At 49.2% G+C, this 27,607-nt stretch overlaps 13 protein-coding genes across 13 annotated transcripts; 7 read left to right on the plus strand and 6 right to left on the minus strand.

Annotated features, from left to right (window-relative positions):
- Positions 1 to 410: 410 nt before the first annotated feature.
- Positions 411 to 2,124, plus strand: N7506_007237 (uncharacterized protein; the record flags this gene model as incomplete). The annotated part of the gene is made up of 6 exons (XM_056956530.1): positions 411 to 524; positions 613 to 818; positions 880 to 990; positions 1,073 to 1,358; positions 1,500 to 1,577; positions 1,642 to 2,124. 6 exons carry the CDS (start codon positions 411 to 413, stop codon positions 2,122 to 2,124), a joined length of 1,278 nt encoding a protein of 425 aa, XP_056810864.1.
- A 1,393-nt stretch (positions 2,125 to 3,517) lies between these two features.
- Positions 3,518 to 4,886, plus strand: N7506_007238 (uncharacterized protein; the record flags this gene model as incomplete). The annotated part of the gene is made up of 4 exons (XM_056956531.1): positions 3,518 to 3,560; positions 3,613 to 4,233; positions 4,282 to 4,329; positions 4,381 to 4,886. 4 exons carry the CDS (start codon positions 3,518 to 3,520, stop codon positions 4,884 to 4,886), a joined length of 1,218 nt encoding a protein of 405 aa, XP_056810865.1.
- A 326-nt stretch (positions 4,887 to 5,212) lies between these two features.
- N7506_007239 (uncharacterized protein) lies at positions 5,213 to 5,551 on the minus strand (the record flags this gene model as incomplete). The annotated part of the gene is made up of 3 exons (XM_056956532.1): positions 5,213 to 5,229; positions 5,294 to 5,477; positions 5,537 to 5,551. 3 exons carry the CDS (start codon positions 5,549 to 5,551, stop codon positions 5,213 to 5,215), a joined length of 216 nt encoding a protein of 71 aa, XP_056810866.1.
- Positions 5,552 to 6,259: 708 nt separating this feature from the next.
- On the plus strand, positions 6,260 to 6,619 carry N7506_007240 (bZIP transcription factor; the record flags this gene model as incomplete). Its single annotated transcript, XM_056956533.1, has 1 exon — positions 6,260 to 6,619. One exon carries the CDS (start codon positions 6,260 to 6,262, stop codon positions 6,617 to 6,619), a length of 360 nt encoding a protein of 119 aa, XP_056810867.1.
- Positions 6,620 to 7,691: 1,072 nt separating this feature from the next.
- On the minus strand, positions 7,692 to 9,845 carry N7506_007241 (putative monooxygenase; the record flags this gene model as incomplete). The annotated part of the gene is made up of 6 exons (XM_056956534.1): positions 7,692 to 8,518; positions 8,567 to 8,709; positions 8,763 to 9,080; positions 9,148 to 9,434; positions 9,490 to 9,569; positions 9,620 to 9,845. 6 exons carry the CDS (start codon positions 9,843 to 9,845, stop codon positions 7,692 to 7,694), a joined length of 1,881 nt encoding a protein of 626 aa, XP_056810868.1.
- Positions 9,846 to 10,268: 423 nt separating this feature from the next.
- Positions 10,269 to 11,490, plus strand: N7506_007242 (VOC family protein; the record flags this gene model as incomplete). The annotated part of the gene is made up of 4 exons (XM_056956535.1): positions 10,269 to 10,452; positions 10,505 to 10,652; positions 10,703 to 10,934; positions 11,011 to 11,490. Coding segments are annotated over 4 exons (1,044 nt in total), but the record flags the coding sequence as incomplete, so codon positions are not given.
- Positions 11,491 to 11,972: 482 nt separating this feature from the next.
- Positions 11,973 to 12,959, minus strand: N7506_007243 (fumarylacetoacetate hydrolase family protein; the record flags this gene model as incomplete). The annotated part of the gene is made up of 3 exons (XM_056956536.1): positions 11,973 to 12,277; positions 12,337 to 12,706; positions 12,771 to 12,959. The coding sequence occupies 3 exons, from the start codon at positions 12,957 to 12,959 to the stop codon at positions 11,973 to 11,975; spliced, it is 864 nt and encodes a 287-aa protein (XP_056810870.1).
- Positions 12,960 to 13,444: 485 nt separating this feature from the next.
- N7506_007244 (FAR11/STRIP family protein) lies at positions 13,445 to 16,776 on the minus strand (the record flags this gene model as incomplete). Its single annotated transcript, XM_056956537.1, has 5 exons — positions 13,445 to 14,234; positions 14,306 to 14,435; positions 14,485 to 14,621; positions 14,674 to 14,786; positions 14,839 to 16,776. 5 exons carry the CDS (start codon positions 16,774 to 16,776, stop codon positions 13,445 to 13,447), a joined length of 3,108 nt encoding a protein of 1,035 aa, XP_056810871.1.
- Positions 16,777 to 17,142: 366 nt separating this feature from the next.
- N7506_007245 (phosphatase PAP2 family protein) lies at positions 17,143 to 17,937 on the minus strand (the record flags this gene model as incomplete). The annotated part of the gene is made up of 2 exons (XM_056956538.1): positions 17,143 to 17,841; positions 17,890 to 17,937. The coding sequence occupies 2 exons, from the start codon at positions 17,935 to 17,937 to the stop codon at positions 17,143 to 17,145; spliced, it is 747 nt and encodes a 248-aa protein (XP_056810872.1).
- A 600-nt stretch (positions 17,938 to 18,537) lies between these two features.
- On the plus strand, positions 18,538 to 20,436 carry N7506_007246 (RBR-type E3 ubiquitin transferase; the record flags this gene model as incomplete). Its single annotated transcript, XM_056956539.1, has 1 exon — positions 18,538 to 20,436. One exon carries the CDS (start codon positions 18,538 to 18,540, stop codon positions 20,434 to 20,436), a length of 1,899 nt encoding a protein of 632 aa, XP_056810873.1.
- A 940-nt stretch (positions 20,437 to 21,376) lies between these two features.
- On the plus strand, positions 21,377 to 23,545 carry sac6 (fimbrin; the record flags this gene model as incomplete). The annotated part of the gene is made up of 5 exons (XM_056956540.1): positions 21,377 to 21,399; positions 21,475 to 21,685; positions 21,739 to 22,427; positions 22,476 to 23,458; positions 23,514 to 23,545. 5 exons carry the CDS (start codon positions 21,377 to 21,379, stop codon positions 23,543 to 23,545), a joined length of 1,938 nt encoding a protein of 645 aa, XP_056810874.1.
- Positions 23,546 to 24,290: 745 nt separating this feature from the next.
- On the minus strand, positions 24,291 to 26,165 carry N7506_007248 (Sterol O-acyltransferase; the record flags this gene model as incomplete). Its single annotated transcript, XM_056956541.1, has 2 exons — positions 24,291 to 25,447; positions 25,502 to 26,165. The coding sequence occupies 2 exons, from the start codon at positions 26,163 to 26,165 to the stop codon at positions 24,291 to 24,293; spliced, it is 1,821 nt and encodes a 606-aa protein (XP_056810875.1).
- Positions 26,166 to 26,483: 318 nt separating this feature from the next.
- On the plus strand, positions 26,484 to 27,529 carry N7506_007249 (uncharacterized protein; the record flags this gene model as incomplete). The annotated part of the gene is made up of 2 exons (XM_056956542.1): positions 26,484 to 26,755; positions 26,845 to 27,529. 2 exons carry the CDS (start codon positions 26,484 to 26,486, stop codon positions 27,527 to 27,529), a joined length of 957 nt encoding a protein of 318 aa, XP_056810876.1.
- Between the last annotated feature and the right edge of the window lie 78 nt (positions 27,530 to 27,607).

The following is a 27,607-nucleotide window of genomic DNA, read 5'->3' on the forward strand; positions in this document are numbered from 1 at the left end:
AGATTACAGCATAGTAATTCGGGTCTTTGTGCTATCTTCCCACCAAAGACCAAGCACAAAGGAGGATATCATCAAGTTAAAATTAGATCAAAGCCAAACCCTAGAGTCAGCGCTGGCTATCAAGACCCGATCACTGCCCCTGTCGTTTCGTAGTACTCTTTGTTCCTCACTCTTTGACCTCAAGGATTCCTTTGGCTCTCTTGGTCCATCGGCAGACCTGGCTCGAAATAACTCTTTCAATGCACTCTTATTCTAGATCAACTTCTAGCAGCAAACAAAGAAAGATGCCCTGAATCTGACATCTATAGAACGGGGGATTTCCCTCTATTGCTAGACTTTTTGTATCATGCTTCATACTCTTTGCATATTTTGCTTCGCATATTGAACCCAGATACTTTGTCTTGAACATAATGCCCCTCACTCGCCTACAAAGATCACGAGAGGAAGCAGAGCTTTTGCCTGGTCTACCTGTAACAAAGCGTGTTAGAAGAGCTGCAACAGCCGGTTCCAGTGCTTCGTCGAAGGTAGGTACCACGACCCTTCTCTCATAGGGCTACAAGAAGCATCTCAGCCTGGGAGCTCACAGTGCTAAATTCCTTTTTTTTCCACCAGGGAAAGGGAAAGGGCAAAAGCGCCCCCTTGCCCCACGTTGCTTTTGCAAGGGCGCTCCTGAAACGTGGACCTAATTTCAAACCTCCTACGCCGCCTCAGCAAACCAAAGGAGAAAGAAAGATATGGGGAAGGCGTGCGGTAGCCATTACCAATAAAGAAGATGTGCCTGACGGTTGGAGCGTCAATGAGCCAGATCTGGAAGAAACGTAAGATGAAAATCTCGGTTTTTATGAGCCTTCTCATTCGGCCAACACTAACTTTTGAAAGTGATGTTGATGGGCAAATTGAGAGATGCAATGAACGCATTGCCGAAGGAATTCTGCCTGACTCTTTCAAAACCAGATTGGAACGGTATACAGCCATCAGGCAGCGCAAGATGTGAGAAGCCATTCAATTCCATACATACATGCCATGCTTTGTGTCATGATCCAATGCTAACGGCTCTTCTGTCTTCATATAGAGACATGATCAACTCCGAGCCTAAAGGCCTCAGTTGGGAAGTTGTTCAACGACTCGATGAATTGAAAAAGTTACACGAGCTCCTCGAAGAAGAAGACAAAGAGGAAAACATTTCCAACGTCAAAGCTATCATGGAAGCTTACCGTTCCAAGAGACTAAGCTTTACTGCTGGTTTGGTGACTTTTTGGTCTCATGGTAAACTGGTTTCCGGTCCGAAAAAGCTCAATATGGAGGAGTTTTATGCTCTTCACGCAAAGCATGGGGCGAAGGGATTCTGGGTAGAAGGAGTACGTTGGCGTTCCTAATGAAATAAAAGTTCCCAAAGCCATGGATACCATAAGAGTATCGGTATAATGCCATATCACTATACCTCAAACAAGGCCATCAGGATGCATGGATGGATGCACAGTACTGACCCCAATGTTTAGTTCCAAGGTCCCAAACCAATCCAGTTGAATTATTTCTTCTCCCTGAACGCGTTCATTCCAGGCTGGGCACAGCATCATGTATGTCCCCATTGAAAATGCCTCAGAGGTCCAAGTACTGACATGAGCGGGATGCTCTAATAAGATCACAATTTCAATTCGCAACCCAACGACCAAAGCAACAAATACAGATATGGAAACACTTCATTTGGAATTCCTCGAGGACACTGGTGCTACAACGATGGCTCTTTTTGAAAATGATGTCTTTGATCTTGAGCTGATGTCTGGCGCGCCTTTACCCGGCGCTGGCTCAACGCTTGCACAAACTGCCAACGGCCAGAAAAGGATTGAGTTGAAGGTCGTGGAAGCCAATATCTTCATGGGCAACCAGCCCTTGCTTCCTAACTGGGTTGAAGTTGCAGCTGCCGTGTCTCCCATGCCGACAGGATTTGCCCCTGCCCGGCTGAGTGGTGTATGGATACATCATATGTTGTTCGTCGTGTCAATGCCTGATAATACCCAAAGGAAGCATATCGGTAATGACATGTGGGAGATGTTCGGAAACCTTATTATCCCAGACTCATCGCTTGCCATTCCACCAGAGATACCGAGTCCAGTATCTCCTTGATCTGGTTCACTGGTCGGTGATCGAGACTCAACTCCCGGTCCCGAGGTCGGTACGTGCCACTCGCTTACTTCCTCTCAAAGGGGTGGATAATGGATAGCAATTCACTTAATCAAAGGAAAGCGAGGTGGGCCCTAGGAAGTCCATGTATTGGGTTCATGGGTGATGGTGATGCGCAAAGAAAGCTACATATACGCACGGAGTATATATCATTCTGTTGTGATTTTTCTGATGTTTCTGATTTTTCCGGCTGTGAGAGTTGATTCATGTTTGTCTGGTGTTTCTAGTAGAGGTGTGCTCTTGTTTTATAATGTTTTACAGTGAATATTTGGTTCCAAGGTTATCTTGATTTTCAGGCTTCGCCCTATCTTTGCCATTCGGCTCTAACCAGTTGCTATAGGAATAGTGGAACTGGCAAAATTAGTTTCTATGAGTATTGAGTTCACTAGGAAACAAGCACATACGACCACAGGGTGTGGAGAACAGGGCTTCCCGTCCGCTCAGCCGTACTTAAGCCACACGCCGGTGAGTTAGTAGTTGGGTGGGTGACCACCAGCGAATCCTCACTGTTGTATGTTTTTGTTTTTGTTTCCTTCTCTGATCAATTCTTTCAAACCGATAGTAATAGTGTTTTTCTTACATTTCAAGGTTCCTAAATAATCCCCAGGAATCAGAGAAGTGCCAAGTGGTTATTAGCACAACTCGGGAGGAAGACCGGGGTGAAGATTTAGCCACTTCGGACTTCTCTCCGGTCCGCCCTGAAAGGTGATCGGGTTCCCGACTGGCTCCCGACAATGTTTCCCGATCCAAACTCGTTAAGGTTACGGAGTGCGATGGCGCCATTCGGCTTCGGCATTTCTCTTAGCTTAGGCACTAAAATTGAGAAACACATGAACTACATCAATTGTGCCCGAACAGTGAAGTAATACAATTCTATGCTCGTATACAAGTTTTGGTGGTGCCCCATAGTACTCCATAATTGAGATTTATGATGTCCCCACCAATTTCGGGTTAAATGCCGAGCGAGTTCTTCAAATTTTCACATTGGTCTTTCTTGATCTTTAACGTTAAACCGACACAAGCTGGTCTTGGAAGTCTGCGAATGCTGTCCATTGAATAAAATGGCGACCGACTTAATACACAAAAAAGAGTTATGTCAGGCTCGGGAGATTGACCCCAATCGGCAGTTTTCACATCCGTTTAATTTTTCTCTGGTATGATCATGTCTCGAACTAATATAGAGATCAACTTTTAATATCACGAACAGGCCCGGAAGCTTCATGTCGTTGTAGCTGGTGTTTATTTTGTTTTCAACAGTTCGTTGGGATCTTCAATCGCATCTGGCGCCCATGATGAAATTTCCGAATATTTTAATATCCCAGGCGAAAGCATTCAAATGGTGCTTCCGACCTCTTTATACATGGCTGGTTTCGCCATAGGTACGCATTACTTGCCATCACCAGGTCGAATAATTACTCATTCGAATTACAGGCCCCATTCTGTTTGGCCCTTTGAGTGAGCACTTCGGAAGGAAATCAGTCCTTTCAATCACTTACTCCATATACCTCATCTTCACCATGGCATGTGCACTCGCACCCAATTTCCCAGCACTTCTCATCTTCCGATTTTTCTGTGGACTAGGAGGCTCTGCACCAAATGCCGTCTTGGGTGGTCTCTTTTCTGATATCTACGAGGACCCCCATCAGCGTGGACTCGCGATGTCCTGGTTCATGTTTGCTACTACATTCCCACCTCTCTTGGGTCCCATCATCTCCGGCTTCATCTCGACCATTACTTGGAGGTGGTCTTTCTGGGCTGGCCTTCTCATCGCTGCTCCCGGATTCCCGCTTCTCGTCACGATGCCTGAAACGTACGTGCCAGTATTGCGCGCGAAGCATGGCAAGTCGCATGGCGAAAAGGGCGCCACGGAGCCCAAAGATCTGGCTCAAACTCCGCCAGAAGGCTCTTTCTTCGCTCAAATGAGCGTCGTCCTCAGTCGCCCATTCCTGATGTTTATCCACGAGCCGATCGTGTTTTGCTGCTCGATGTACCTTGCCCTTGTCTACGCCATCTTGTACCTCTACTTCCAGGCTTATCCCATTGTCTTCCAAAGTGAGTTTCACAGCCAGTGCATCATTAAAAATATACTAACCTCCACAGATCTATACGGTCTATCCGCCGGTATTTCTGGACTAGGTTTCCTTCCAAGTGAGCCCCACATCCACCCTTTCAAAGACCCAGCTTCTGACAGTTTTCTAGTCCTCCCCGGCTCCGTCCTTGCATTCCTCGCCTTCTTCCTCTACAGCTCGCATCACAGCAAAGCTCTGAAAGCCGGATTGGCCTGGGCCCAATCAGAAGAGTACCGCCGCCTCCCCCTCGCCTGCATCGGAGCTCCGACCATTCCGATAGCTCTCTTTTGGCTGGGCTGGTCTTCCAAGCTGTCCATCCACCCAGTCATGCCCATGATGTCAGGTGTTTTCTTCGGTTTCGGCTATCTTTTGATTTTCATCGCGCTTATCAATTATCTCACCGACGCCTACAAACAATTTTCGGCTTCGGCTGCTGCCGCTGCTAGCACCTCGCGATCTATCTTCGCCGTGTTTTTGCCCATGGCTACAAATTCCATGTATGGTACTCTTGGTATCAACTGGGCAAGCTCCTTGCTAGGCTTTTTCTCGATAGGGATGGCCATCATTCCTTTTGTGTTTATCAAGAAGGGCGCCTGGATTCGCGCAAACAGCAGATTTGCGCAGATGGCGCAATAAAAAAGTTTTTGGCCTTATATACCCATGTCTTAGAATGCGATAATTAATGTTCTTAGAGATGGAAACTACATTTATATTTTGAAACGGAAAAACTCGATTGTGAATCCCACTGCTCATAATCCCTTCATCGTATTGGTTTTAGTAACTCGACCTTCCTACAGCTGGATGACAGAGAATTATATCTAAGCTACATGGAAGTTTACATTGATATTTACGTGAGTCCTTGATCTTCAAGTAGAGGTGACTTGTATTATGTGTATCATCAAGTGGTATCTTGGCATTGAATCATCGAAGTGTTATCGCCATGTGAGTCCTCCTCCGCACACTTAGTGCTTAGCGGCCTCTGCATTATAGTTAGTATCATTCCATGCAAGATTCAGAAAGCACAGAGACGTGGTGCAGCTTACCCTTGTTGGCATCGGCCTTGACATCGTGGGACTTCTCGTCCTTCTTGTCGATGACAGCATCCTTGGCGGCGGAAGCGCGGCTAGTGAGGCTGGCATCGTTGTCCTTGGCGACACCCTTGTTGGCTTCCTTGGAGGCAGTGGCTCCACCGCCCTGGACGGACTCAGAGACGTAGTTGGCGGCGTTCTGAGTGACAAGACAAGTTAGTCACTGGAAAGGATGCCTGGGCTTGAGATGTTGCATACCTTGACGGTCTCCATTGTGATGGTAGATAATGTATTTGGGATTTGGTTGTGGAAATGTGATAGTTATCTGAAGAGATAGATGGTTGATGAGGAAAAGAAAGGGGGTGGTGTAAAGAAGTCTTTTATAGACGACCGGCCAGTAAGTATGACATCATCGAGCAAACGATAAATGAACCAAAAGGCAAATTCAACACTGGGTTCAAGCAGGTGTCAATGACTGTTGAAATCCGGATCACATATTGTAGAAACACATATGCCAGTTCGATCTGAGTATTTGATGTTTCTCCACTTCATCCCGCATATTCCAGGTTTCGCCTGTCACTTCCAACCAATGGGAAGAATTACCTGTACCCACTATGACGGCAAAGCAGATCATCGTTTTTAGCATTTCCACAAGCTTGGAACCCTTCTGTCTCCCCCGGTCACATGGTGTCACTTGGATTCCAGGAACTCCACGCTGCTTGACTTTGTGATCAACCCTGATTCCGACGTCATAGCTTTCTTCACTCTTGCCTGCATTATGGAAACAAACCAATCAAACCACATTCTATTGCGAACCAGACCAATGAATGTGCCCTGAGCGTCATGTCTGTGTCATCACAGCCTTGGAAGTAGATTCATCAACCAGAAACAAAACCAGCTAGGAATCACTTGGGGGCTTAGATCGAGATTGGACCGGGATCCAAAACTACGCAGCGTCACGACATGACAAACCACACGATAATGAATCACGTATCAAAGAAACGGGAACGCACATCACCCAGCCCGAATCGGGCCCAGCACCTCGAACGAAATCGCACCGCGGCAAATAAATACCGCCAGAAGAAGAAGAAAGAGCACGAGGAGATCGACCATAGACTACACGATGAAACCGAGAAGAGGGAACTGCTGCTGTCGCAAGTTCACAGCCTCCAGAAGGAGGTCTGGGACCTGAAGAATATGATATTTCAACATGCTGGATGCGATCACAACCAACCCAACTTACCGTCGGCCAGCGCTGGTCGCGCTCATCCAAACAACCTGAGCTTCTCCAGCCAGCCGAGTCACTCGAGCTACCAAACAGATTCGTCTCCGACACAGTGAAATTGGAGCGAATTCAATTTTCCTCATAACCACCGCACTGCTTCTCCGTGATGTTCTTGTCGGAGGCATGCGATGCTCATTCATTACGGCTGTCTACTTGCAAGCCTGCCTCTCCTCGGCGGAGACAATCATGTTGAGAGCTGCCATCTTGTCATTTAGCCTGTTTCTGTTCATCCATGGATGCCAGCGTTTCCAAGCTTCCTTGTATTATATTATTATGGCGTCGGGGTTTGGTTTCTTTCTTTTGAGAAAATCGGTACCTCTATGTCCGTATTCTCGTTCAAGTCATCGTCAACTGTGGAGACACACTGAATATATCATCGATCATGGTTTTCGTAAAAAGCCTTTCCAATTGGTCAACATCATCGCCCAACTGACCTTCAAATATCCCGGGGGATCGCCAAAGATATCAGATCCAGCTAGAATCGATATATAGAGCTAAACTAGCAGCTGAGAGGTACTCCTAAGGTCCAATGTTGCACGTGCGTTTGCCAGTTGGTTATGTAGCCAAACTTGGCTCATCTTGCAACAGCCCGGCCGGGCTAGCTCAATCGGTAGAGCGTAAGACTCTTAATCTTAAGGCTGCGGGTTCGACCCCCGCGTTCGGCTCTTCCTAAAACACCAACATGGTCTTTGAGATTATCTTTTTTTTGGCTCGTGAAAATTCTGTTTTGATACTTGATCTGAGTGGCTGATTCGGAAGGGTGCCACAATATATGTGGTTTGATTGGCTACAGTCATGGGTTGGCCCCACACTGACGTCACATCCGGGTGCTAATCTTGGATGTACTACCACCAGGGCAGGTAGGTGCCCAACAAAATTCAAAAGTGACTATCTTTCCTCCGCTGGGAAGTGCAATTATGATACCCATGCTGCCTCTAATTGACAAAAAAGAAGGATGCGAAGAGCCTTGCAACGGTTGGACAACTTGAAAAACTGGCACGCGTCACCTAATATGTACAAATAAGCCCTGGAGTGAATCTTGGAAGCAAGCTTTGAAACCATCCACTGTATCGAAACCTTGAAGTAACATCAAAGGTGGGAAACAACCCATTTGACCCCCAAGGTTAATCATCGTAGATATCTCACTGCTGCCGTGACGATACTCTCCAGCTCTTGGCGGCTGTCACAAGTCCCATAAATGAATCGGTCAGGGCGAACAAGCACAAATCGATTGCCGTTCAAGATCCGCCGCAGATCCAGAGAGTCGTAATATCGAGGCTCTGGTCTTCCTCGACATAATTTCGATTGCGCGAACTCATCTCCCGACGCCAGATAGTATATCGAGGCAGTCTCATTCGTGGTTGCCATCACCCCGTCAGTTTCCTCAACAATGAAGGTCACCTCATCTAAGCGAATTTCCCCTTGTGAGACTTCCTCGATATTTGATACTGACTTCCAAGCCTCTTCGAGCCCACTCATTGTCGGAAGATAGACGAGTGTTTGAAACAAACCTACTTTGCCGCGTCCGAAGATCACATCATCCGAAAAGCAAATCTCACCTAAGTCGTTCGCATTCTTGCAGTATACCTGCGGGAGGCAGATTCCTCCCAGATGAGAGGGATCAAACGGCAGTCCAGGTGAAAATTCATACCGAGCCATTCCATCTTTCCGACGCCCAAGCCTGAGGTCCCGCCGCCAGCTCGGAATGAAGTGCATAAGATACAGATACCAGTCACGCAAAAAGATTTTGATATGGTTGCGCTCTGTCACAAATTCGCCATTCTTGATCGTCGTGGCGAGTGAGCTTTCTAGCTGTTGCTTGCGCTCGTTGTACCATCCAGCTAGTACGTCCTCGTGGTTCCCTGTGTTTGAGGATTCCCGTCGACAGAGGAAGGCGAGGCGCCAGGCCAATGATACAGCGTCGCGGAAGCCTGAGGCTATACCCTGGCCGCCAACTATATTGTTGTTAGTCTTAAAGTGACTCAGCCCCGGAATGCACATACATGGAGGAAAGACGTGTGCTGCGTCACCACAGAGAGCCACTCGGCCGTGCGACCACTTATTACAACTTCTGGCAGAGAAGCGGAAGGGTCGTGAGCGAAGGACTCGAATGCAGTCTTCTGGATATTGCACGGAAGAGGTCAGGCTATTTGAGTCAGAAGGCTTGAGTCACTGCTTCAGGACACACGTGCATCTTACCCATATCTACTCCCTTGATGGGTGATGTAAGGGAAGACTACCCGGCGAATGTTATCAGGCTCAGACATTTGCTCCCCGTCCTCACCGGCCTGTACCACGAATTCAAATCGCCAGAGTCGGTCCGAAGGAAGCCCAAACCGTCCACAAACAGCAGGCCGGTCTGGGTCGCAGATGAAGCTGAAGCTCTGTGGGAAGAACGCATCGTATACCTGCTCCGGGGTGTATCCTAGTTTCCATAAAGGAAAATCAGGATGCGATTTTTCGTTTGGTAAGCTGATTTCCCAATTCAATGCTACCCAGGTTTCATCGTAGAAAGACCTATGTTGAACATCAGCATCATCAGAAATATTTTCGACCAAGGACTTCTGCAGAGAGAACAACTGACTGGTGTGCTTGCTCCATCCTTATTCCGAGTGGTTCCAAAAAGTTCTTTCTTGTAAACCCGGTCTTTCCATCGGCACCAACAAGAAATCGAGATTTAATGGTATGTTCGTCGCCCTTCGCATCTCGATACTGACAATAAACAAATCCACCGTCCTCTCGGACGTCGCAGACGGTCGAATTTGGCTTGAACTGGCAGAACCTAGATGACACCATGGCTGATCTCAAGTGTTTCTCCAACACAGGTTGCTTGTGGCAGAGGAATCCGACGTGCCCAGTTCCACCTTCGGTCTGTCATATGTTAACGCAGTGTAAAAAGCTGCTGAGGCCTGTCGGTTATACTGACTGTTCCATAATCCATTTCCAAGAAAGCAGTTTTGTCAAGTCTTTTCTCCGTTCCGCCAATGAACTTGAACTTCTCCATACCTGCCAAGATGTCAGTTCGATCGCGGACATAAATCAGAGGGCATGCTCACATGTCCCGATATCTGAATAGATCTGGTCGTAAATTCCAACACCCTGAAGTATCCTGATACCCTCCTCATCTAATGCAATACCTCGGGGGTCAGTTGTGATATCGGGTTCTTTCTCGAGCACGATGTGTGGAGTTGACATCTGCCCCAAGTAGGTGGCCAGCATGGCTCCAGTCGGACCACACCCGCATATCACGACAGCTGTCTCCTCGAACTGATCAGACATCATTGGATTTGGGCGACAGAGTTATCGTGAACTTGAGCCAGTACTTCTAAATCGAAAATGGTTGTTTTGTATCACGACTGATCGACATTTCTAGTACTGTAAAAGAGGCATAGACACCGCTTGTTGATCATCTTAAGTCCCGCTTGTGGGACGACTCCAATTGCCCCCTTCTTCCAACCCTTGCATGGTTCATATCCTTATTTCCGGTGTATATCCGAGGATGGGGCCCCGCGTAACCTTCTGTGGGGTCTGCGGGACCTTTGTGGGGTCTGAGACTCTCGACATCCGATAAGTATTGCTTCGAACTAGATACCAAAACGATATTCAAGGCGAGATACATTCTTTTCTTTGAGTTGAAACCACATCGATCAATATGGTGAGAGCACCCGCAGTTCTGATTTGAATCCCGACTGACCCCTCGCCCAGACGACAGAACACAGTCACGGTGCGTCGGTCGCTGATATTGTCGCGATCGGACCTGAATCAGAGAGTGTTCAGGCATGGCGTGAGAGGTGTGGCATTGAGACGAATTCTCAAATTCGCTTGGTCAAGTTGGCCCATATGCGATACCAACATCCCGACCTACAGGAGATCACCGTGTTTCTCCAAGGTATGAACGAGTGAAGCTCCCTTGAACGAAACAATCGCTAATCTTTTGATAGACTTTGGCATGAAGGTGGCCAGTCAGACTGACGACGAAATCTGGTATCGAGGGTATGGCGTAGACCCATTTGTGTATTACGCCAAGAAAGGCCCGAAGAAGTTCCTGGGTGGTGCATTTGAAGTTGAATCCTACCAAGATCTGGAGAGGTAAATGACCGAATGAGAGAAATTTTCGGAATTGGCTGACATGTATCAAGGGCGTCGCAGTTACCGACTGCCGGTGACATCGAGAACGTCGAGAATGCCCCAGGAGGTGGCTATTTGTTGACATTGACGGACCCTGAAGGGTTTCCCATAAACTTGATATACGGGCAAACCCCCGCTTCTGCTGGCCCATACCCTGAGATTTTGGAGATCAATTACGAAGTTGAGAAACCACGCGTCCGACGATTCCAGCGCTTCCAGCCTGGACCCGCTGCAGTTCACAAGGTCCGTTACTTGCTCATCCCACTCTTCCATCTCATTCCCCCAACCATCAAGCGCGCTATACTAACCCCAAATTTAGCTCGGTCACTATGGAGTTTGTACGACAAACTTTGAATCTCTTGTCAAATTTTACACAACAAATTTCAACATCGTCCCGACAGACTTCCTCTACATCGAAGCGGAAGGCGAGAAAAAGAATGTCGCTCTATTTGCTCACATCGACAGAGGTACCGATCACGTCGACCATCACTCCTTCTTCATGAGCTCGAATCCGACAAGCCACGTTCACCACTGCTCATTCGAAGTCCACGACTTTGATACACAGGAGCTCGGTCACCATTGGCTGGCAAGCAAAGATTACAAGTCCGTGTGGGGAGTTGGTCGGCACATTCTTGGGTCGCAGATTTTTGATTACTGGTGGGATACCACTGGCAATATGATCGAGCATTATGCAGATGGAGATTTGGTTAATGATCAAACTCCTATCGGCTATGGCCCGGCAGGTCATGAATCGTTGGCTGTTTGGGGGCCCGAGGTTCCTTCTTGGTTTTTGCAGTGATTCGCGCGCGTTGAGATCTTTGATTGGAGCATTGAGAAGTGACATTGTTTCTAGCCGACAGATCTAGTGGATCCATGTTGCCTTTTTCTTCAAAACACTGATCTTTATGAATGGTCTCCGTAAGCACAATTCTAGAGGATAATTGCAACAGTCCGGAGCTTCTGCGTATAACATGGCGAGAGGAGTCCTTTCCAAGGAAGAAGCCGAATTATGTGCGGGCAACGTGATTCGGATGTAGCAATCTCGGGCTACATTGAATTGGTTCCGTGCACATTAAGAAGGCAAGGAATATTTTGGAAGTTCTAGTAAGGACCTCAGAAGTAGAAGGTACTGTTCTAGTTAAAGAATTTGCTACAACACTTTCATTTTGTCTACTGTTATCTCATAGTTTCCAAGTAATCTTGCAAATCATCCATAGTTCCAGGTTTACTAAACTACCTTGATATCGCTCAGAAGTAAATTGAACCCCAGGAGCTACAGAATCAGCGAGACTCATACCGGACCTTGTTAACAAGAGTTCCAATTTGGTCAATCTTCACCGAAATCTCATCACCATCCCTCAGAACCACTCTAGGCTGGCGGAAATACCCAATGCCAGCAGGGGTTCCAGTGAGGAAAAGGGTTCCCGCTTCCAAAGTCGTACCTTGCGAAAGATAGGAAATCTGCTTCCTGATGTTGAATATCATATCTTTAGTATGTCCATCCTGAACAGTGGCGCCATTGTGAATGGCCTTGATGGAAAGTGTTTGCGGGTCCTCGATGACGGATGGAGCCACGAGCACGGGTCCTAAGGCGACGACATGGTTAGAGGGTGTTTGAAATAGGTATAGAAGAGGAATGTCTTACCGATCGGGCAGCTTCCATCAAGTCCCTTCGAGAACGACCATTGTCCAGTGAGCATTTGCATAGTCCGCGCGGAAACGTCGTTCGAGGCAGTATATCCCAGAACATAGTCCAATGCATCCTCTTCGGAGATATCACGGCCACTTTTGCCAATCACCAGGCAAAGTTCGGCCTCGTAATCACTCGTGTCGTCTTGTGCACACCTGGGGATGTTGATCGACGCAGGATACGGGCCTGCGAGAGCGGTGCGAGGCTTGGTGAATAGAACTGGCGCTTTCGGAAGCTCCAGGTTGGCTTCTTTGGCATGATCCATGTAGTTCAGGCCCAGGCATCGGATGTAGCTGCATTGTTCCTGCGTCACTGGGGCGAGCAACTACACAGAATACAGTTAGCCAACCCTTCTCTTGCTTTTTCATGGTTTTTGGATTGAGACGTACTTGTTTCACATGCATGACTTCATCTGTAATGCGTCCATCAAAGATAGTTCCATCGATAACCTTTGCAGCGATTTCAACTCCTTCGACGCTGTCCTGTCCGACATCCCGGCTTGTGTCGACGAGTTGGCCCAGGTGGACTTGGCTGTCTTCGACGGCAATGAAGCGAATGAGATGTGTCCAGGAAGGCATTTTGAGGATTGATTGATTGATAGGGAAAATTGGCGCAGTATAATCAAACTCCTTGGGCGAATTTACATGTTTACAGAGTGGCGGGAACTGGTACTCGAAATTAGGGCATGTGGGGCTTAGGCGTGGAGAGGCGGGGACTATCAATGCGGGACGCTCTCGCTGGGATGAGCACCCTGCTCATGTCCCACATTCAACTTTGCAAAGACTATTCTTAAACTTTCCTTGAAATTGAAGGTAAATGTATGATCCACGGCTACGTCAAGGTGATCTTAGTGCCCAAGATGCCCTTACGTAGCATGGGGATGTGGGGCTCAGTACGGAGTACCTGCCAACACAGCGGACAATAAGAACAATTGTCCTCTCGGACTGGAAATAGTTCGGAAAGCTACCGGTAATTTTCTTGCCTTGGTAGTGAGATTTGCCTCTGGGGACGTGGAAGCAAGAAGTTAGAACGTGGACAATAAATTCATTTCTCATAACCGTAATTAAGACCAACCCTCCATGGGCAGTGGAACACCCTCCCACTCCGTTCCAGAGGCCGCCATCTGCGACTCTGGTTCTTCGTAGAATTCCTCGGCACCCCATCCCATGGATTCGAGCTCTCGCACAAAGAAATCTCTCTCCTCTTCCATCATCGAAGCCTTCTCATTTCCACCCATGACATCCTTGTACTGTCTCAAATGCCACCAATGCGTAAGACCGCGCAAAGCCTGTTCGAGCGGTAGAGCCTCTTCGACTTCGGCATCGACATCTGACCCAGCCAGCCAGTCGTCACGCAATTCCGGGCGGCAATAGAGGTAGATAGCGGTGATAACGCGCATGTTGCTCTGTCGCCATTTCCGGCCGCAGTAAGGCACTTGTGATTTGAAAAGTTTGAGTGTGTAGAAGCGAAGATGGGGGTCGGGGATCTTGAGTCCTTTGCGGAGAATGTTGCTCGACTTGTATTGGACGAGTAGAAGGCAGCGATGGGCTTTGTCGCGAGTGATCTTTTGCATCACATGCAGATAATTGATTGCGGAGAAGAAGTTGCGGAAGGAGAATGTTTTGATGGGCTCTTTGGGGAGCGGTGCGGTGGGATAGCCGAGTTCGTCGACTTCTGGACGTGATGAGCCGTGCATGATGTCCGCCAAATGTTCCTCTTCGGAAAGGCCGAGGGCACTGCCGTTTGCCGTTGGATCGGGTCGGTGGCGAGCAATTGGGGGCGGCATTGCTTCGTCTTCACTTTCTGTGTCGCCATCCGAGATATTGTCGGTGTCGAGAGGGCGATCGGTGTTGCTGTTGCAGAAATGGAAGAATCTATTTCTGTCAGCGGCAATGAACTAGATGAATCACACTGATGCACTCACGATAAGTCTTCACGATCATTCTTCTGGGCAACTGCCTGATCGACATCCTGGTGTGCGAACATCTTCAGGATCAACGGAAGGTAGTTAGAATCGAGCAGAAGCTGTGTCATGTACTCGAATTTAAGAATGTCTTCGATGTGTTAGCAAGGATATTTTTGGGTCAGAAGAACCACACTCACGAGATCGCTTGAACCACTTCAGAAGCAGCAGCAAAATTCCGGACACTGCTTTGCCAGTAATTTCACGGAGTCGAATGTTGTCGAGCTCGTCGATGCACGCATCGGACATCAGATTGTGTGAATTATTCATCCCATTACTGAGGCATTTGTCAGAAAAAAGGCTAGAACTGTGATGTATGCCAAACTCACCTCATGTTCTGGCTATTCTGGCTTCCAGCTTGGCTGACCACTGAGCTGACATTTGTGAGAATAATCTTCAAGAAGACGATTGTGATAGATTGAAGATGCGACAAAGTGTGTGTCTTTGAGAAGATTAGCCTGCTTCCAAGGAAGGTGATCATAGTGTTAACTCACGTAAAATTTATCAACCGCATCCAGTCGACGTTGAACATCGGGGTCATCGGTTTCCTTCTCCACGGGCTTGGGCTTGGGCTCGGCTTTTTGCTCATCGCCTGACAAATCGAGATGTTCGAAATCATCAGGCAAATCCTCAAAGTCATCGTCAGGGAAATGTGCCGCTTCTTCCGAGTTCCATCCACGGTCGTATCTCATGAAATGTTCACGCTCTTGCCAAAGCTGACGCATAGCGCGTGTCATCTTGACATGGGTGGAGAAAAGCTTTCCAGCTTCAACAATTGAAGCGGGCACGTCGCCACCCTCCCAGCGCTTGCCAACAAGAGTATCCTGGCGCTCGGTGGTGCCCTTGCCTCCGATGCGATTGCTGGAGTCATCCAAAGGCGGGTACATGAAAGGGAAATTTTGATTGGTCTGATAATTTTGTTTCTTGCCAACCTTGCCTCCTGGACCAACGGGTGATGGCGGGGGTGATGGTGCGGGAGTTGCAATGTGCACGGCTTGCTGGAGGATAGAGCCATTTCCACCAGAGACTGATGGACCAGCACCGCAGAAGATACCACTAGACGAGTTCATCTTTACAGCGTTGTGTGGCAGAGGCGGGAGGATCGAGTTATTCTCGAGTTCAAGAGGAACGATGACGGGCGGGGGGTTATAGGCAGGGTATTTGGAGGTAATTTCCTGGCGGAAGAGATGATAGTCCAGTGGTGAGGCGTGAAGGAAAGGAGTCCGGCGATTGGAATCATCCTTTTCAGCGGCAAGGGCAGGTTCAAGTACTTCCTTTGCGCGCTTCAAATCGTTGGTGCCGCCAAAGACAAGGAGCAAGGTTTTCCAAAGCAAAAGAAGGATTCTGGTAAGTGGGATATTGGCAGATTCGTCCCAACGGAGTCGGGCGATGATCTCCACAATGGTGACCAGTAGGCAGGGCTTGGAATTCGTCAGTGTATCACGGACTGGAGTGCACTCGGGATTTTGTGCCTCCTGTCTGCGGCCAACTTCCACCGCGAAGTACAGAATTGTGAGAACCAGGTTTGCTTCCCTTTCGGGTGCTGCAATATCACCGGGACTCAATCGTTCATATTCCGCGCCATTAGACTCAGTTCCCAAAGCCGAACGAGTCTTATCGAAAAGTCGACACATGTACTCGACTAGAGTAGCAAGGCCTGAACATTCCTGAATAAGCGAGACATTCTTTTCAATGTATTGAATCTGCATCGACTTCAAAAGAGGGGTTTCATCTGATGGCTGGTCTCCAGTCGAGGGGTAATCAGATGCCACTCTGCCGCCGGTCACACCCCACACACCGGTGACGATGTAACAGATGCTTTCAAGGGTTTCAAGCCTCGCTGCAGCCTCTGGGAGCTGCAGAACAGCAAGCAACTTTGAGACAAATTCACGACGCACCTCCTCCGACGCATCAAGCCACGAAACGTCGGGGGTTCCTGGGAGACGTTGGGAGCAAAAAGCAAACCATTTCGCATTGAAAGTAGACTTCGTCCCCATCAGCATCACGCGGTCAAAGTCGTTATACTGAAACCATTCTTCCAATTCATCTGGAAAAGACTGCGCATCGGCATATTCGAAAGCATACGCCGGTTGCTCGATCTTGGGCAATTCGCCCACCAGCTTCCGCAGCTGAGCTAAGCTAAGCGAATCCGTAGGCCGGTCGCTCTCTACGGGAGCTGGAGGGGGCGGCTGCATTGGTGGTGGGGGCGCAGAGCTCTCACGTCGTAGCTCTGGACGCTTCATGGGCTTTTCGGCTGTCTCAGGGGCGCCTGCGGTCTGGGCTTGTTCCTGACGAAGCCCCTCAGCGACCTCTTCCATCAGCTGGTCGTCGGAAACGGGCGAGATATCCGTCCCAGTCTGATCGATCTCATCGGCTTTGACTATGTACTGCTCTTCCATGTTTGGATCGTGCGTCTCCGCTGGGACCTCCATGTTGAAGTCCTAAGAATTGTGTTCCTGAATTCTGGCAGAAAGTGGATCACCAGGGTCGCAATGCTCCAGACATCAGGTAAATGAATACAAGAAAAGGAGTGTATGAGCCAAGAACAGATCAAACAAACAAACTGAAAATCAAATCAAAATTAGGTGAGCTCAACTGCCGCGGGGGATGCGATGCGGTTGGAATTGCGGTGTTGGCGGAGGTCACGTGCATGGTTTACAGGTACATCAATCAATCGATACGAGGATACGAGGTTTGGAACAGCATCAAATCAATTAAACCAAACATTAAAATGTACAGGTGTCTCGCGCTCTATTTTGGTATACGCGAAAAAGATAGATTTGACCGGCAAATGGCGATTACGCCGACTTCTTCTCCTTCTTACTACCGCGAAGCTTCAATCTCTGGGTCTCCCAACGTTGCCAGCCGGCCTCGGCCAAGTCTTCACTTACCACGAGGTCACGAACTCTCATCAGACGGGAGACGGTCAGCTCGAGTCCCCACTCAATCCACCCGGTGCGACGGAGCAAGCTGGTGATCAGGAACCAGCCACAGGCACACGTGAATCCAGCAGCACAGCCGGCGAGAACCTGTTTCGGGGTGTGGTAGTTGAGGTAGATTCGGCTAGCAGCGACGCCAGCAGCTCCCAGACACAAGGCGAACATAACCAAGAATCGCAAGAGGACGGCAACGTTGGGGTAGGAGCTGGCGGAAGCTTTGCTGTGACGGAACAGCAGGAAGAAGGTGAGGTAGACGGAGAAGAAGGTCATGAATTGGGCGTGGGAAGAAGGCATTCCATAGCCTTTACCGAACATCTCTGTTCCACGTGTCAGTTGGGTTCCAACGGTCCGACCGATGTGACACCTACCCTTCGGTCGCTCCTCCTTAATGACTCGCTTCAGGATAAAGTTCAGACCCTCACAGGCCATCTGGCCAACAAACATCAGGATCACCTCAACCTCTCTGGTTGACCAGATCAAGGTCGCATAGGAGACACATAGTGCCTGTGGAATCAAGGCCAACCAAGCTGAAGCAAAGGACAGCTGGTCGTCGGGGTTCTGTTGAGAGTATTAGTATAGTAAGTGCATCGAGATTGTATGACTCACGTAATGAACATGAGTCAAAGACAACGAGGCCAGCGGAGTGTCTCCCATGATGTACAGTTGCCGAGAGGTGAAAAGAAGAAATTCCAGGGTTTCAGGGTCAGAAGCCAAGATCCCAAAGCACGGGGCAACCAAGCCGGGCACGAGATGATAAGCAACGATAAGCCGGCGGGGGAGTCGGGCACAACATTTCATCCCAATTCTTCTCTTCCTCCCACTTCATCTTTTGCACGTTTTGCTGCTCTCGGTTGTTCTTCGAGTATATTCGAACCATGACGCACTTGTTCTCTCTATCTACCCCCGACCCTCTATTGCATCATCTTTTAGACCCTTCACGGCTCTCCCCCGACCATTGGCCTCGCGCAGAAACGCCTTGATCACTTGTGATCTGCACTTTCGGGTGTTTGAATTTCGTCCTACAGTCACCTCTTCTTGACTTGTAGTCATACCCAGCGATATCTTGGCTCCTCGGAAAGGCAATGAACGACCATTAAATACGATTGTGGGAGACCTCTCTTGTCTCTCAATCCTTTCAATATAGGAGTTCATCCGCAAACCCCACTTGCAACTTCGGAGAAATTATTGCGACACTTCTTCCGATTTGTTCCACGACATCCCTGCAGCTTGCATCCTGGACAAGTCCAACCCGCCATGACTGACATCGACCTCGAATTCGATGACCGCTCGGTCGAGCTGTCCTCTATTGTCGCCATCTTTCCGGAAACCCAGATTGATCCTACAACCCCGTTCAAGGCCGTTCTTGATTTACCTGTCGCCCCCTCTTCGCCAACCCCAGTCTGTTTCCAACAGCCTATTGATCCTACACCGGCCGCTACCCTTACCCCGCCCACCTCTGTAGATGAATCAAAGGGAGATTTGGACGAACCTGTTAAAGATGTCCATGTACTCTCGCATTTACCACCCTTAAAACTTGAGATTGAATTACCGGAGGGGTATCCCTCTGAAAAGCCACCGATTGTTCATCTTACTTCTGTTCCCATGTGGTTGCCAACTTCTGCCGTGGACCAATTGTTAGATGACTGCCGCCGGCTGTGGGAAGAATGTGACCATGATTTGGTGGTTTTCACATATATAGATCATCTCCAGCAACTCGCCGAAACAGTCTTCAATATTCAAGATTCATCGGGAGAAATTTGCCTCTCGCGGGAGCTCAAGATTGCCTTGCTTGACTATAACATCAAAGCGGAACGTGAGAAGTTCGAACAGGGCACCTTTGAATGTGGAGTGTGTCTTGAGCCCAAAAAGGGTACAGTCTGTTATCGACTGCTTCGCTGCTCCCATGTGTTCTGCGTCCAGTGTTTGCAGGATTTCTACAACACCTGCATATCCGAGGGTGACGTGGACAGTGTGAAGTGTGTGGCGCCAGACTGCGAACTCAACAAGAGACCTCCGGATGCCCAAGGTGGCAATGTACAAACTCCGCCCCGCAAGAAACGCGACCGAACACTAGGACCAAGCGAGCTGCTTCAGATTCCTCTAGCCCCAGATGTGGTTCAGAGGTACGCCTTCCTGAAGCGAAAGAAGAAGATTGAAGCCGATAAAACGACTGTCTACTGCCCGCGACAATGGTGCCAGGGAGCAGCACGATCCAAGAAACACCCCAAGCCGGAAGACCTGATGGTAGATGACCCGGATGTATCTGATGACGAAGATACATCCGATCCACCAGATCCATCCGAAGAGGATGGAGAACTCCCTCCAATGTCCGAACGCGTCGCAATCTGCGAGGACTGCAACTACGCATTCTGCTCTGTCTGCAAGAAAGGATGGCACGGTGAGCTACTCCGCTGTTACCCTCGCCGCCAGGGCGAGCCGACCGCCGAAGAAAAAGCCACCGAAGAGTATCTCCGTCTATACACTACCCCATGCCCAACCTGCAACGTGCCCTGTCAAAAGCAAATGGGCTGCAATCACATGCGCTGTTTCCAATGTGACACCCACTTCTGCTACCTATGCTCTGCCTGGCTCTCAGCGGACAATCCCTATAAGCATTTCAACGACCCATCAGGCCAATGCTTCAACCGCCTCTGGGATCTGGAAGGTGGAGATGGCCTCAATCCCGACGGTGCCGAAGCCTTGCACCGCATTCCAGAAGCACTTCTCAATTTCGACGACGAACCGCCTGCAGTCATGATCCCCGAAGATAGTGATGACGAACATCCAGCCTTCGAGTTCGACAATGACCAAGATATGCTCCATCTTCCTCCGCCTCCCGCTCCAATTCCACCCCCAGTCCACGCTCGTCGTCCTGATCATGCGGCTGCTCGTGCGGCTGCCGCCGAGCGCCGTGCCCAGGCCAGAGCCATGAACGAAGTTCGGCGCCGAGATGCAGACCAGGCGCACGAAGCACAGCATCAACAGCGACAGGATCCTCGACGTCCGGTGCGCCGTGTCCCTGTTCGAGCAGAAGGCTTGGAAGGCGAGGAGAGACAAGATTGGGGTAGATGGCCTGGTCTTGAGAGATTCGTCCAGCTGGCAGCTGACGATCGCGAGGATGAGTGGGATAGTGATGAGCTAGAGGATTTCTGATTCCCCTTTTATATGAAACACATAGCTGTTAACGACCTTATGCATACAACGAAATTTACGCTTTTGAGGCTCTAAGAGCATCGAGATACCTGCTAGATATTAATATGAACAATTCGCAAAAAGCACCTGGGCAACAGTAACAGTAGAAGATGTTCTTGTAGTTAATGGCACTGCGCTTCCCATCCGGACAGCTGTACGTTTAGTTCGTAATCGGTTGTCGCTAACGCGGTATCAAGTCAGGAAGTTTGTTTTGCCCGAGAATGATGCAATTCCGCTCCGCCCGGCCCGGAGAGCACGCTGACTGCAAGCTACCGCGCTACTTGGAATTATTGTATGCTTGAAGAATACTTCTCTATTTTAGCCTTGCATATTAAAGAAATAGAAAGCGGCTATTGGAATGGTACTCCGTACTTCTGATCCAATTAAACACCGCATTGCATATCTGTATGATCTACTCCGTATTCGGAACATCTCCATCTGAACCCTTTTTAGGCATCTAGAATGTCGTTACGGAATAACCAATTCATTGATTGCACAATTGCTTTTCAGGCGCCCATTTTGAATTAGGCAGCCAGGAAGAGCAGAGAATAAGTACCCAATTTCAATACACTACACTTTCCTACCAAATCTTTAGAGCCTCGTCAGCAGCGCTTAGGCAGAAGGGTAAAAACGACGTCATATCCCGAATACGAATGTACGCATACACGGCATAACATAAATTACATAAATTACATGCTTTACCCCCCCGTGGCGTTCCTTCCACGTTTTAATACGTGGCTCATCCCCTCATACACTGCCCACCTTCTCGATCCTCGACCCTTTTTATAACCATTGACTTCCCCTTAGGGTATACTCTCTCGTCTTGTGAGAGTCTTTATTCCCTCTGATCTTCCTGGCCCTTTTCGGGTGATTGCCCCTTTACCTAGGGTTCACTTTCGACATGAACGCCCTCAAGCTTCAGAAGTACGTCGCCTTGACATTCAGTCTCTCTCTGTCTCTCTCTAAATGTGCTGATCGCTGAAACCTTGTTCGCTATAGGCGCTTCCCAGAGCTGGACCAGGGCGCAATCTTTTCGCTCCAGGATGCATTCAACCGACTCGATGTCGAAGACCGAGGCTACCTGGACGAGTCCACCGCGATCAAAGCTGCTCAGCAATCCGAGCGCCAGCCCTACGATGTGGTGCGCGCGGCATTGAAGGACGTCGAGCTGGATAGCTCTCGACGCGTGGAACTCGAAGACTACGTTGATGTAATACCCCTCCCCCTCACTTGCGCCCCTCCCGATATTAATTCCCCCGGTAGCTTGTTTCAAAGCTTCGCACCGCGCCTAGTGGCCGCGCCCCGGATACCACCCCCGCCGCCGTGATCCAAGGAGCTGGTGCCGGTACTGGAGCTTCCCGCCACGTCTCCAAGGGCAGTGTTGGCGGACGTATCCATGTTCAGGGCTCCTCTTCCAACGTCACACACACGATCAACGAGGATGAGCGAACCGAGTTCACTCGTCACATCAATGCCGTCTTGGCTGGCGATGCGGATCTCGGAGATCTTTTGCCTTTCCCTACGGATACTTTCGAGATGTTCGACAAGTGCAAGGATGGTTTGGTTCTCGCTAAGCTGATTAACGACAGCGTGCCGGATACTATTGATGAGCGTGTGTTGAACAAGGCCGGAAGAAAGATTAAGCAGCTCAATGCTTTCCACATGACCGAGAACAACAACATTGTCATCAACTCTGCCAAGGGTATTGGATGCTCAGTTGTCAACATTGGAAGTGGAGATATCATTGAAGTGCGCGAGCATCTTATTCTGGGTCTGATCTGGCAAATTATTCGCCGTGGTCTTCTCGGCAAGATTGATATCAAGCTCCACCCCGAGCTGTACAGACTTCTGGACGAAGACGAGACACTCGAGCAGTTCCTGCGTTTGCCCCCAGAGCAGATTCTTCTCCGCTGGTTCAACTACCACCTCAAGAACGCGAAGTGGGATCGACGGTATGTTTGGTAGAAACGCAAGCCTAGAGTATTCACTAATTTTTATAGTGTGTCAAACTTCTCAACTGACGTCAAGGATGGCGAGAACTACACTGTTCTCCTCAACCAATTGGCACCTGATGTCTGTTCCCGCGGTCCTCTGCAGACCCAAGACTTGCTCGCACGCGCCGAGCAGGTTCTTACCAACGCAGATGCGCTTGATTGCCGCAAGTTCTTGACCCCCACCTCACTGGTTGCCGGAAACCCCAAGCTGAACCTTGCGTTTGTGGCAAACCTGTTCAACACCCACCCTGGTCTCGACCCTATCACCGAAGAGGAGAAGCTCGAGGTCGAGGACTTTGATGCCGAAGGTGAGCGTGAGGCCCGAGTCTTCACTCTGTGGTTGAACTCTCTGGATGTTCAGCCCGCGGTCAACTCGCTCTTCGACGATCTTCGCGACGGCTACATTCTGCTTCAAGCTTACGACAAGGTCATCCCCGGCAGTGTCAACTGGAAACACGCCAACAAGCCACCAGCCTCTGGTGGTGAACTGATGCGATTCAAGGCCGTTGAAAACACCAACTACTCGATCGAGCTCGGCAAATTCAATGGATTCTCGCTCGTCGGTGTTCAGGGCGCGGATATCACTGATGGCCAGCGCACTCTTACTCTGGGACTGGTGTGGCAACTCATGCGCCGCGACATCACGAACACTCTCTCTGCGCTCGCCCAACGACTCGGCAAGCGCGAGATCACCGACACTGAGATGATCAAGTGGGCCAACGACATGTCCAAGACTGGCGGAAGATCCTCCACGATACGCAGCTTCAAGGACAAGTCCATTGGATCCGGTATTCCCCTTTTGGATGTGCTTTGTGGTATGAAGAGCAGCTACGTGGACTACGATCTGGTTACTCCTGGCCGAACCGACGAGGAGGCATACGCCAACGCCAAGCTTTCCATCAGTATCGCCAGAAAGATGGGTGCCACCATCTGGTTGGTTCCAGAGGATATCTGCCAGGTCCGCTCCCGTTTGGTCACCACGTTCATCGGTACGTTGATTTCTTTGAATTGGGAGATTTGGCAATTGACACTGACACTTAATAGGTTCTCTTATGGCTACTCACGAGAAGATGTAAGGACTTTATTGACTCGCTATGCTCAATGTTTATGGTATTGCATATGTTATCTTGGCTTTTCAATTAAATGTAAATCTGCCGCTGACGGCGAATCAAAGAAAATACCACCAATGCATCGATTTTTTTTCTCTTTCTCTCTTCTTTTCCCCGTTTGATTCTAACATGCCTCAGTGCCGCGCTCATGCGCGGCCAAAACGACAAAAAGGCGATAATAGTCAAAGTTGATATCAAGTTGAAGACGATATAATTCTGCCAACTCCTATTCGAGTACATACGACCACAGGGTGTGGAAAACAGGGCTTCCCGTCCGCTCAGCCGTACTTAAGCCACACGCCGGTGAGTTAGTAGTTGGGTGGGTGACCACCAGCGAATCCTCACTGTTGTATGTTTTTGTTTTTGCTTTGAATTTCGCCCTGATTGACAAAAAACGGTGTCAATCTTGGTTGCGATTCCTTCATCGACTTCAATGGTATTTATAACTTGGCTGTCTTTTTCGCTGTCCTTCCAAGCAATCGTCGAGTAATCGAGTAAAGGAAGTCTTGGCTAAGCCATGCACACCCGTGGACCGAATTGGGGATTGGGTATCAGTATACCGGTCTACCCAACTTTCGCAATTCAGAAGAGACTTCCAAGGTTCATATTCACATTTCAATCATGACTAAATCCCGAAATCATAACTATCCGAAAAGATCCAATGCGCGTACGCAACGACAAGACAAGCAATGCAACGCAATGCAACCGCTCATCAAATGATCAAATACAAACTGCACAGCAAACTCGGCGCCGTAAAAATGCCAAGCCAAAAGAAGATATTCCCCAGCAAGCGACGTCCACGCATAAGACGCGTCCTACTCAGCGCAACAAGCGGGAGTTGCGACATCTGCAGAATAAGCAGATACCCCCTCAACCGACGGAAAATGCATAACATGATTAACTCGTGCACACATGCAGAAAGGAGGAAAGTGATCAGGCTGGCTGAGACACGGGATAGACGGTATGCACTGATGGAGCTGTGGTATACATGGCGGAAGAGGAAGTTGTGGACGGGTCGGTTCCAGTCTCGGGCGAATTGATCCCATGAGATTGAATTCCACCAGTCTGAGTAGAAGTTGCGGTCTGCGAACATGGTTATTTCGGCTAGGGCGTTGAGCTGGGTGAGGTTAGTGGATACTGTGTTGTGTCCGTGGTTCTGAATATGAGGTAAGGTATGGGATGGGGGGTTGTTTGGAGTACTTACCACACATTCCCAGATCACGTAGAAGGCTAGCAAGTATTCCATCATGAATGGGAACAGTAGGTCACTGAGAACCCAGGGGAATTCTTGGAGTCGCTGTTGTACAGTTAGGCCGTCTTCTTTCATCTGCATTGTGTGCACCACCACGGGATAAATCCATGATTGGGAGACTGCGATCATAACAACGATGATGCCGAATGTGGCTGCTGTCTTCTCGGCTACATAGAGCCAGTTGATGCTTTTTGTGCGCGCATACTCAAGCTCGTATACCAATGTAGGTAGTGAGATGAAGTCAGAAAAATTCCTGATTGTTAGATTGCGTGGGTAGTGGTTGTTTGTTTGGGAACAACGACCCTTGAGTCCCTCGGTTAATACCTCGATCTCTTGTTCGATCAACTCGCGGAAGGATGACACTTGGTTTGGTTCTAGTGGCACGCTCTTGTCGATGGTCTCAATCAGAGATAAGATTTGATCAGTCTCCTGGGACTCTGAGAATTTCTGAAGGTTGGAAGAACGCTGGCGAACGTCGCTTTTCTTGGAGTCTGTGATATCGGCATTCCAATCATGAGCTGAAGAGTTATGCCCTGGCTCTGGAGCCTTGGCCTGGTTTGGGTTTAGTTGGCCAAGTCTTTTTCTCAGCGTATTTCTCTTGTGATATAGCTCGGACACTGTCTCTATTAGCTTCAATCGTCATTTCCAACATAGAGAGGAACCTTGCTTACGGTAGCCATTGTATGCTGCGTAGCTATGCTGTTTCATCAACATGGTCAGGCAGTGCAACACGATGAAGACGGTATGTGTCCATGGCCAGTCACGATGGTACGACCACCATGTAACCGCTCCGAGGTAAAAAGTTTGCCAGATCTGTAAAGTTCTGAGGTCAGTCATGTGCAACCCCAGAGTATGGCCAGTCTCACATACATTTTGGATCACCCAACCAAGACCATCCCAACGCAGGTACCCCTTCAGTATGCCTCGTTGCAACAGAAGACAGAATACCGTTGACCAGCAAAGGGTCAGATCTGTCAACCCAAGAACCAAGACATCCTTATCCAGCATAAGGCGGACAATCTCATTCTTTCCCTGAATCCTACCGTAGATTCTCCAGTTGTTGGCTGCTACTTTGAGCAGCATCAAGGCAACCCCCAACCAGAATAACACAAAGAAGCCATGGAACTGAGTTGACTCTGATTCCAGGCTTTTGAAAGTATTTGCTTTGCGAGCGATCTCATGTTCTTGAAACCTGAAGCTTCGTTTCTGCTGGCTTAAGCTATGCCCCAGGGTCTCTTGGAGAAGCTTGGCATCTTCTGCGGTGAGGAGGTGGTGGTCGACCTGATCGAGGTCATTAAGCTTCACGGGCCGTGAAGAGGGCTGAACGGATGTCATTATTCATTGGTATGTGAAAGAGTGACATGATGTGGACGAAGAAGTAGGTGGGGAGGTTGTTTTATAGTCGAGGGATCTACGCGAGGCACGGGACATTCCGCATCGGGAGGATATATATTCGAGACTTATAGATGTAGCAACAAGAGCTTTTGGGAGAGTTGGAAACAAAATAATTCAAACTAATAGGCCGAGACAAAAAGCCGAAACAGACGAAAAGAAGAGCGAAATGTGAAACCAGCTAACAATTGAGTAAATAGCTGGGGTAGTGTTTTTCAGCTGGCTGCTCAGCCAGTTTCTCCGCTTTTCACCCCCTTCGCAATGGACACACCACAACCTCCCCAAGTCAGGGTTGACGAGCCTGTGCAATCGACTCCAGTACAGTCGACTGATGCTACTTCCAGCACTCAGACTGCTCAGCCAGCTCAGCCAGCTCAGCCAGCCCCGACCGATGGCAGTGTTAGTGTTGCGACAAATGATGTGGAGATGGGAGGCACCTTGAACGCGACACCTCAACCCGATGCGCCAACTTCAGACGTGCAAGAGATAGCTCCCGTCCCCGCAAAGAAGAGCTCCCCCATCAACTTCATCGAGTAAGCGATCTCCTTATGCTGTCACACCTCGATATGGCTGCATTACCACCCGTCGTCTCTGGGACCACCCAGCTCACACCCTCTCCCAGCGCCTTGACCACACCGTTTATTGAGATCATTGTGGGCCAAGGAAATAATGACAACCCACTCAAAGCCCACCAGGGACTACTCGTGCAATCACCCAAACTCGCCGAGCTGATCGATGGCCTGGCAGCATCGGACCCGGTGAGTACCCAGTACCCATTTACCTTACTAGACAGCGACAGTCACCAATCGCCCATTCACCAGCGTCGCATCCACCTCCCTGACGAAGACGTCGATGCTGTCGGTCACTTCGTGCAATTCCTCTACAGGGGCGACTATGCCATACCCGAGTCCCACACCCCGGACCTCTCAGACGCCGATAAAAGCGAGGAGAACATGCTTCGCCACGCGCGCATCTACACCCTAGCAGAGAAGCTCGGCCTCCCGGAACTGAAGAACCTCGCCCATGGCAAAATCCATAAAATCAAGGGTACACCAGGCGCGGAGCTGGCTTATGCTCGCTACGTGTACACACATACCAAGGACGATGACAATGCTATTCGGAGACCTGTGGCTTCGCACTGGGCTAATCAGAGTCACATTCTGCGCCATGAGGTTGGTGATGATTTCCAGAAATTGTGCATTGATGTACCGAGGTTCTCGTTTGATGTTTTGTCCATCATTCTGGATCGCAAGGAGAAGAACAGCGCCCATGATGATATTAGGGGGAAGTGCTCGCAAGCGCCTTAGGAGAGATGCTTAGTTCGCGTCGTTTGTACAATTACATACCCCATACACTCTGCTTTACAGTGGGGTTTCACAAGTATT

This window comes from Penicillium brevicompactum, assembly GCF_028827555.1.
Source record: "Penicillium brevicompactum strain IBT 35665 chromosome Unknown utg000005l_segment0_segment0, whole genome shotgun sequence".
Taxonomy (NCBI): Eukaryota; Fungi; Ascomycota; class Eurotiomycetes; order Eurotiales; family Aspergillaceae; genus Penicillium; species Penicillium brevicompactum.